Raw genomic sequence first — 10,756 nt, 5'->3', positions numbered from 1 at the left:
GTCTAGGATTTATATATATTTATAGATCTAACTGTATCTTCAGTCACCTATTCTTATCCTTCCTTCTATCCAGATTCACCTGTTGTCATATTCAAATAACCCCCCTCCCCTCATGACATTGACTGGATCCCTCTATCTGACCACCCAATCTAAAGGGCTCAACAAGTACTTGATCCGATCTGATGTAACGGTATAGTTCTAGTACACAACAGTATACTGGTTATATATAGACATAGACATAGACATAGACATAGACATAGACATAGACATAGACATAGACATAGACATAGACATAGAAATAGACATAGAAATAGACATAGACATAGACATAGACATAGACATAGACATAGACATAGACATAGACATAGACATAGACATAGACATAGACATAGACATAGACATAGACATACATAGACATAGACATAGACATAGACATAGACATAGACATATAAAGTAGAAGCAGTATAATCGTGATGTACTTATTAAACTTCTTTACAAATGTGTTTTCTATATTTTCAAATAATCCTTTGTAACAATCTTTTAGTTAGGTAGATAGATAGATAGATAGATAGATAAATAGACAGATAGATGGATTGATAAATATATATATATATAGATAGAAAGATAGACAGATAGATAGTTTGATAGATAAATATATAGATGATAATGTAGTAATATTTGAAGATGGGAGGAGAAAACTAAACAAGATCTTTAAACATAGAGATGACAAAAACGGGATGAATTGTGGGACCAGGAACTAGGAACTAAACCCCCGGAAACAAGACATCAGGAACCAGAACTCTAAAGTTTCAACAAGGAACCAGAAACCAGGAACTAGAAACTGCAGACACAACAAACTAGGAACCAGAGACCGGGAATTAGGAACGAGAAATCCGGAACCAGTACCAGAACTAAGAAATTTTTAAGGAGAAACAAAAAAAAAGAACCAGATTTTGGGAATAAAGAACCAGGACTAGATATCTAAAGGAACCATGAACAAAAGATGATAATCTTGGAACCAATATCTCGAAATACGGAATTTAGAACCATGAACCCAAATAATAAATAAATAAATAAATAAAATAAATGAAATTGAGTAGGTGCCTGGAACAAGGGAACCAGGCACCATGTTGTCTAAAAAATAGTAACATGAATAAAAACTGATTTATAAAACATTTCATTTCTTACGATACCTGTGTATGATTCGTTAAAGTCTCTAACAGATATAATATATGAGATTATTTAAAAAAGTTAGATACTTCGAAAAAAATAAAAATAAAAGTGACTGTATACGTAATTATAAGTTGCCCTAGAAAAATATGGATATCTCCATCCTCCTTGACCAGACAAAGGTTAAAGAGTGCATCGGACAATCCATGAATAAAAGCTCACAAGAAAGTTTGTCTATCCTTCTCTGCATAAATATTTTCCAAATTTTCAATGTTTTTTTTTTTTATTAGTAAGAATGACATTTTAAATTGAAAGAAATGTCCTTAAATTTAAAGGGTAACCCATTGCGTTTAAGGTTTACGCCTATTTGTAGACAGGGAGGATTGGGGAGAATAAGGGGGGCGGAGGGAGGGGGGGGGGGTGACCGGAGCGAGGGATACGATGTAGAAGGATGACACCACTCTGACTAGTTCAGTGTTTGAATTCTACTGGACCCATCCACATACAGATAGATAGATAGATACAAGAATACTCTAGCCGACCTTCCTCACTTGTGTGTCATGTGATTTTTTAATTTTTTATAATGTTTCCAACTACGCTTGTACCCTCAGAAGATCTAAAAATGGATATGAATAAGGTAAACTTTGAACAAATAATTTTTTTTACAACACTTTACCTTTTACCTTTTTTTAAAGTAAACCTTCAAACTTAAATATTGGCAAAAACTTTTTTGTCGTATAAAAAGATACATTTGCAAAAAGGTCACAAAAAAATAATTATGCACCCCTTTTTTCCGATTCTATTGAGTCCTCTAAAACGATTGTTTTTCTATTACGAAACATTTAATTTAGAAACACTTTGAATTAATCCTAAATCTCTGTGTAATGACTTGAATCAATAAAAAAATGAAAATGCTCCATGTCGGAATGGAGTGACGTCATATCTAAAATTTCTGGCAGATTCCTCTAGTTGACCAAAAATAGTATGGTAAATGAAAAATTTTAAATTTTAGGTTCTATGTTCATTGGCAAATCAGATTGAAAGACCTACTCTTCCTTTTAAGATTTTAATTGAATTCGAAGATTAAATGTTTCTGTAATATTTAATACATGTTTTCGAATTTTTACACTTAAGAGGCCATAGAGTATTTTTCAAAGACATCCAATTGCCAAGGGTTTAAATAAGATTTTTTTTAAATGGGATCCCAAGCCGACTTCTACTGGTAAAAATAGTTCAGGGCTTTAATAGATCATTTTGAATCTCTCACTGGAATAAGATATGGATCTCAAAATATTTTTATTTAGAGTCATTTGAAGAGTGTAATGTCGGTTTCCAGTATCAATATTGAAACTATTTATTATCACGGGTTATCCTTATTGCGGCTTGTGACTATAAGTCAATAATAAAGATTATGGGAGCGAGTTGCAACATTCCAGGGAAAATGACAAGAGAGTAATACATTTTTTAGATTAAAAATTACGTCAATAAGGTTAGATTTAGTTTTAAAGGTTTTTTTGTAAATTGCGTTACTAACACCCTTTTATATATTATATTGGGGCTACTTGGAGATAAAGTTGATATTAGATCAATCCAAACATACTTTTGCGGAACTACTTGTACGACTTTACCACCTAGTAGCTCCTTTAATTATCATTTCCTAAAAAGAGATGAAAAACAAGGTTGTTTATGCCAGATACATTTTTAAACTTTTTTTCTTTTTTTTAAACTCTTCAGAAAAAAGGCGTTAAACTTGTTAGAGTTTGAACTGAAATGTTAATAAACTTTTGCTTAATATCAAGACTTAGGAGAACATACACCTCCTCTTTCAGAGCCCCCGAGTAAAAGAGGCAGTAAAGCTCTGAAGCTTCCTGGAAGGTATAAAAGTGTGTTGGTGTTGTATTTATTAAAATGTAAAATAGGTAGTTTTATACTCTGATATCCCTGGTATTATAGTACCCTAGACAGGGGCGTAAAAAGGATTTTGATTAGGGGGGGGGGAGATACTGGTCACCACCCAAAGTGTTTACATAAATTTAGTGAGGGGGCTGAATACCAATAGCCAACCACCATCACTGTATTTGCCCCTGATCCTAGCTAGCTAGTATCTGAAGCTTGTAAAACATAAATAAAATCCATTTATTCACCAGGTTTAAGCGGTATAAAAACATGGGTAGATTTAAACAATATTTATTCTTGAATATCCAGATATACAAACAGATTTTTAAATATCCAAATACCTTCCGATATTTATACATGTTACCTACATTTAGAACCAGAAAACTGTGGAAACGGAAGACGACGCTATAGCAATAGTTATGTTCGTTAGATGTTGTTTACAAAGAAAGTAGTTGCACTGGTACAAGTAACTTTAATCTGCCCAATTATTGTGTCTCATGTTCATTGGACCATTTAAAGTCGTCTTCCTATTACATAGTTTTCTGGTTCTCACTGTATATACACATATATTGAATATCCAAATGCAAACTAGTGTCAACAGACGAATAGAGTCGTTAATATGTCCAGCTAATGTTTAAATATTAATATTAATATTAAATATTAGTATATTTAGATATCAAACCAAATCCAAATATCCTAAACTTTCAGGTTCATATTGAATATTGTACCGACTTTTAAGCAGCTAGGTCAAAAATTGTTCAATATTTACACATAGATATCTAAACAGAGGTTCAAATATCTAAACAAAATTTAGATATCCAAACTAAAACGAAGATATCCATGTAAAATCTCGATATCCAAATAGATATTTAGATATCTGAAAAAGAAATTAAGAAAATCAAACAAATATTCAACAATCAAAATAAATGCTTAGAAAAAACATTCATCAAAACTTCATTTGCTTTGAAAAAATTAATGCGATGATGCTCTTTAAAGATGCTATGTTAGGATTATATCCCCCCCTCTCCCCATCCCCCCACTCTCTGCCATTAAGGTTATATATACCTAGATAACATTTACGGAAATGAAAACCCCTAATAAAACCCTTTATGCTTGATTAGCTTAATTAAATTAAGCCAAAGGGTTTGCATATTCTGTAGTTGAAATTAGAATGAATAGTTCCATACATTTCATACAGTTCTATATTGCTTCTTCTTCTTAAATCTACAGAGAATATTAGCAAACAATGAGCTTGAGCATATTAAGGAGAAATAGGAATGAATATTTTACAGAAATAATAAACATAATAATGTAATCCGGATATGACTTCATTTTGAAACTTAAAGGGGTTCTAAATAATAACTTCACGTGACTCTCTATTTTTAAAAAGTGACATGTATGATGCACAACGGTACCCTTAAAAAAAGTCTGAGAGCTTGGACTTGGGAGGGTGAGGAGGGTGAGTAAAAGGGGGGGGGGTGCGGAATGTAGACTCCATCTAGCACTTTGCCCTTTAACTACTCCTGATGGTGCATCAACAATATAGATAAAGTTATCAAGCCTAGAATTGATTGAATAAGTGCACTCGTTTTAAAATCTATCAAACTCAACTAAATGGATGATTTTCTAAATGTGCTAAATAGAACAATAAAATCGGGAGATTAACTTTTGCACAATTTGTATTTAAAACGGGTTAAATGTCCATATAAGGTAATAGCAATTGCACTTTCATATCTATATATCTATCTATATATCAAACTATCTCAATCAATCTTCCTATCTACATCATCTTATCATTTCTAAGATATGTTTCTGTAAATATAATTTTTTTATAAAAGGTCAATGAGTCTGCATTAGTGGCTCTACAAGTCCCTTTAGGTTATATAGTAAAAAGATGATTACATTGTCTATCAACCCTGAAAAACTCCTTGTTTTGAATACGACGTATTTATAATAGCTCTCACGTATTTTTAAATAAATTTTGAATAAAATTTCACAATTTCAATTCAAAGCTTAATCATTCAATCAATGAATAGTGTTTGATCCATATAAAGAGTGTCTAAAATATAAAGAGTGTTCCAAATATAAAGAGTGTCTAAAATATAAAGAGTGTTCCAAATGTAAAGAGTGTTCCAAATATAAATACAACCCCCCCAATTATAAATAGTGTCCCAAATAAAATGAGTGTTCCAATTAGAAAGAAATTCTTGATATAAAGAGTGTCCCAAAAATAAAGAGTGTCCCAAATATAAAGAGTGTCCCAAAAATAAAGAGTGTTCCAAATGTAAAGAGTGTTCCAAATATAAAGAGTGTCCCAAAAATAAAGAGTGTTCCAAATATACTAAATTGATTAAACATTTTTTTCAGTTCATAAACATAAAAAGATTTTTTTCTAGAAATTTAAAAAAAAATAAAAGTTTACAATTAATTCGTATAAACTTATTGTAATACAGATTTAAATAATACTCATAATTTTATTAAAAATGGAAAACTTTTTAATTTTATTCGATGGTTCTATTTTATATTTGAAATTTGATTTTAATAAAAGTTTTGAAATTTACTTAAAGGGACTGTCGACGTGATTTCAAGAGATCTTTCATTTTAAAAAAAATTTCTTATTTACAGTGGTCCGTCCCTTTAAACGGTTGTTTGAGTAACACCACTGAGGAAGATATAGCCGGAATTTCATATTTCATATTTCATATTTCATATTTCATAGTTCATAGTTCATATTTCATATTTCTTATTTCATATTTCATATTTCATATTTCATATTTCATATTTCATATTTCATATTTCATATTTCATATTTCGTATTTCTTATTTCATATTTCATATTTCATATTTCATATTTCATATTTGTATTCAACTACAAAGCATGAGATATTACAAATAAGCAATCACAATTTACTATGTAGTTTGGACCCGCCTAAACAGGGTAGGTTGTTTTGAGTGGTTGGCCCTATTCTACCTGTATAATTCTATAATTCAAATCTTTGACTGATATTCACCAAGAAGTCACAATTGAATATATAATCAATTTTCAGCTAAAAAAATATTAGGATATTTTATTTTTCCTTGATTAGGCACAGGTTCAAACAGGTTCGAATCAAACATGCTCCTCTTTTTAAACGGAGGGTAATTTGAAATTTTGACTACAAATTCCATTATGTTTGGTTATTTTAAGAATATGCTTTGGCCTACTTTAAAATAATGATTTTTTAAAGCACATCATATATGACCTATGAGACAATATATTACTATGATATACAAGCAGCATATTAGTAAAATTGGGCAGAATGTTAAATTTCTGAAAATTCCTATTACCATAAAGTATTTGGACTGAAAAGACCATTTTACTAAAAATATTGAATTTCGTAACTTGATATTGATTCTTGTTTGCTTTAAGACGGGAGGGGGGGGGGCGGGGAGGAGTATGTAAACATAAAATTTCAAACATTTTTACCCTCAAAATAAATGTTGAGCCGAGTGTCCCAAGAAAATTTGAGGAAAAGAATATTTTTCATCTTGTTTTGAATTCTTTTAGTTATCATCGAAAACTTTTTGTCCAATAAAATATTTGTAATTTTATTTTTTAATATACATATAATATGAATTCTGTGAATATTACAACCTTAAGTTTAGTGAAAAGACGAATGACATCTTAGCTTATCAGACTATAAGGCATAAACTTGAACGTAGCGGAAGAGGAAATACAAAAATGTAAAGAAAACGCCCTGAAAACGCTAAAACAGCAAAAACCTATATTCCTATGTATGCTGGGTGTCCACCTCTATAATACGCATATAAATGGGTCAAATATGCAGACGACCAGAATTCTAAACATCTAAATAAGTCAATTGGTTTATTTTATACACAATGTTTAAACAAGGTTGTTAGATGATGAATATCCTAAAGGGACTGTAGACGGGATTTCGAGTGACATGTTCAATTCACGATAGTACTATTAACGCTTTTCTGGTCAAGCATCCTTTCTTTAAATTTAATCATCTTCAATTGTGGGTTCTCTGTAAAGTGACTTGCGTATTCCTGTATTGGAAACAATGGTGAAATTTTCAGAATTAAGCATTTATCAAGGTAGAAAAACGACTGTTTCTCCCACAGTTTAATGTTGAGAATCGAACATGCCCCTCTTGTTAATGAAAGATCACGTGAAAGTACGAAAGTACGAAAACGCGAGGAAAAAGAGACTTCAACGAAGACTAAAGAGACGGCTAAATAAACTGAGAATATAAGAAACAAACATCTTCTAGATTAGACTAGATCTGTGGTTAACTGAATTCAAGATGATGCCAAATTAAGATTAATAGATTTTAAATAGACATGACTTTAGATATATAAGCAGATAGACAGAAAGAGATATAGACAGATAGAGAGATAGAGAGAGACACCCATACAGTTGAAAAGATTGATAAAAAGAACAGTGAGACCTAAAAATTTTGAAATAGGAAGACGATATTATAGCATCTTTATTTTGATGATGCCATAGAGCAGCTTGAAAATCAGTTTATTAAATTAAATTGGTCCTTTTAAATTGAAAAATAGTTATGTTTTATTATCATTAACCTTTTTTTAAAATCATATCTTCAGTTTCAGAGAAGTCTTCCTTTTCCATAGATTTATGGATTTGATACGGAACGGATAGAAATAAGGCAGACTGATAGATACACTGAAAGATAGATACATAGATAGATAGATAGACATGTAGATATATAACAGATAGATAGATAGATAGATAGATAGATAGATAGATAGATAGATAGATAGATAGATAGATAGATAGATAGATAGATAGATAGATAGACATGTAGATAGATAAATAAATAGACATGTAGATAGATAAATAGCCTGATATCGAATGAATAACTTTGATCCACATCTATCGAGTATCGAATTAATTCATGTAATAAATTTTATTTATTATTTACCGTACCGTGAAAGCCTGCGCTGCATATGGGCCCGGCACGTCTCTATTTGAATCGTACTTTACCTCTTATTCACCTAATATTTTGTCCTGGTGTGACCTCAATGGCCTCGTTTATCCTCGTTATGAAAATAAATCATTGGCCGACTATGTTTGCCATAAAGGGACTGTGAACCTGATTCAAGTGGTATGCCCGATTCACATCGATGCCCTTTTAACCTTTGACATAGCAAAAATTTTGAAAAATCTTTTTATAAAATTTTTTTGAGAATTCAAAACTTTTTCAGATTTTCAGATGGAGAAACGACGATATTTCTTTTTTATATAAAGGGAAGCTTGAGAATTAGACATGCCATGTTTAAGAAAGATAAATGTAACAGCTTTTTTATTTTAGGTAGAGAAGGTTGACCCACTGCAGAACCAGCTCTGCCGTGTATGCGAGGAACCTGCGGCAGGATTCCATTTTGGAGCTTTCACCTGCGAGGGATGTAAATCCTTCTTCGGAAGAACATGTAATAATCAATCTGTTATTCAGGTAAATATAGCACCCCTGTCAAATCGTTGCATGCCCAGTACAAGGTATTAACTGTAACTGTTATTGTACAATGTACTATATATGTATTCACTCGTGCCAGTGCAGTGGGTCTATAGGCTACTAAGTGGGTAGTTGACCCTGCACGTTTTACACACACAAATTAGACTGGTTGGATCAATATGATAAAAAATACAAGGTTACCAACAATGAATAAATCAAAGACGACTTTAAGGAATTTACGCATTAAACTTTTTCTTTATCATTTTATAAATGGTATTTATCAAATTCGATTTAAGTCGTCATCAAAACCTTATTCTTCGGTGGTATTCCTGTATAGTGTATAATATGTATCAATATTCCTGTATATTGTATGATATGTATCTATATTCCTGTATAGTGTATGATATGTATCTATATTCCTGTATAGTGTATGACATGTATCTATATTCCTGTATAGTGTATGTTATGTATTTATATTCCTGTATAGTGTATGATATGTATCTATATTCCTGTATAGTGTATGATATGTATCTATATTCCTGTATAGTGTATGATATGTATCTATATTCCTCTATAGTGTATGATATGTATCTATATTCCTCTATAGTGTATGATATGTATCTATAAATCTACATATACGTCTGTATTCAAATAAACAATCTTCAACCCCTTAATTATTTGATAAATTTGATCAACTTTCGTAAAAAGCTTTTGTGAAATTAATTGCTAAACAGAATGAAATTGTTCTAATATTTTGCAATAATAAAAACAATATTATTTGAAGTCAGAACTATTGGGTTGTGAATCTCGGGATCAAGCATTGATCTCCATCTTATGCAGACGAACGGATTAATTTAATTAATCTTCTATCACCCTTCAGTGATAACTTGAGTTCATGGAATATACATTAATCCTCAAATTCAAAAGTGTACACATCGAATGTTTTTAGATCAACCGTTCAAGATTAACGATACTGTTGAAATTGTAGCAAACTTGTTTAATACTTACATATTCTGTTTTATTTAGGAATGTAAGAACAGCTACAGGTGTGTAGTGGATAAGAAGAATAGGACGGCATGCAAGGCATGCCGGCTCAGGAAGTGTCTCATGGTCGGCATGTCAAAGTCTGGATCAAGGTACGGCCGAAGATCTAATTGGTTCAAAATTCATTGTTTAATGCAACAGCCTCCCTCCAGCTCTCCTAGCCGTAGCTCTCCCCAACCCAGATCATGGATCAAATCAGAAGATAATCCCCAATCAACCGATAAATCTTTCTCTTCAAATTCTCGGTCTCCATCTCCGGAAAATCCACGAAAAAGACGACATTTGAACCCCGACTCTCCCCCTCCTGCTCCGACATCTCCTCTCTCTGCCTCTGAAACTAATCCCACACTTTCATTATCCCATCTTTACAATCCTCTGCTGATGGGAGGAGGACTAGGAGCAGGTTTCCCATTTTACAAGCTTTCTCCCTTGTTTAACCAGAATCCATTCCTCGCACATCCTCTACTCTACTCCATCAATCAGAGAGTAAGCAGCCATCTTGGCGGCCATATTGGATCTCCTCTTGATCTACTTCAGGAGCACCGAGAACTCCTGGCTAGGTTTTCAGGAGCTCCGGTCCGGGATCATTCACCAGATAAAGATATTGTTGACAATTTCTCAGAAAAATCCATTGATCATTCATCCAGCCATTCTGATCGGTCTATTGATCCCTGCGATCAATCTGGCGATCAGTCGTCTGAAAGATCTCTGTCTCCGGAACCAATGGATCTCAGTGTAAAGATGGAATCTAGAATGGTTGTGACCAGCCAACCTGTAAGTTCAAGTTCAAGGAAGGATGAAGATGAAGAAGATAGAATAGATAAGAACAGAAACCTGCTCTTTGTAAACAAACTAAACAGTGCAGTACACTCTTAAACTGTACAGTTTTGTTCACTTTTAAACCATACATTGCAGTACACTCTGAAACTGTACAGTGCTGTTCACTTTTAACTGTACAGTGTGCAGTGATGAAATTTAAAACTGTACAGTGCAGTATACATTTTAAACTGAACAGTACACTCTTAAACCGTAAAGTACACTCTTAAACCGTGCAGTACACTTTTATATTTCCCTTCTATTATCAACTTATCAAAAATATCTTTAATAACACTATCCCACCATCTCTTCCAACTCTTATATAACAATAATCTTTAAACCCCCCCCCC

At 32.3% G+C, this 10,756-nt stretch overlaps 1 protein-coding gene across 1 annotated transcript; it reads left to right on the top strand.

The window, feature by feature from the left end:
* Positions 1 to 1,658: 1,658 nt before the first annotated feature.
* Positions 1,659 to 10,750, top strand: LOC111697285 (protein embryonic gonad). The gene is made up of 3 exons (XM_023467223.1): positions 1,659 to 1,807; positions 8,406 to 8,546; positions 9,573 to 10,750. Exons 1-3 carry the CDS (start codon positions 1,754 to 1,756, stop codon positions 10,464 to 10,466), a joined length of 1,089 nt encoding a protein of 362 aa, XP_023322991.1. The 5' UTR covers positions 1,659 to 1,753; the 3' UTR covers positions 10,467 to 10,750.
* Positions 10,751 to 10,756: the final 6 nt, after the last annotated feature.

The sequence above is a fragment of the Eurytemora carolleeae genome, unplaced genomic scaffold, assembly GCF_000591075.1.
Source record: "Eurytemora carolleeae unplaced genomic scaffold, Eaff_2.0 scaffold48, whole genome shotgun sequence".
Lineage (NCBI taxonomy): Eukaryota > Metazoa > Arthropoda > Copepoda > Calanoida > Temoridae > Eurytemora > Eurytemora carolleeae.
This window is presented reverse-complemented; position numbering and strand designations above follow the sequence as displayed.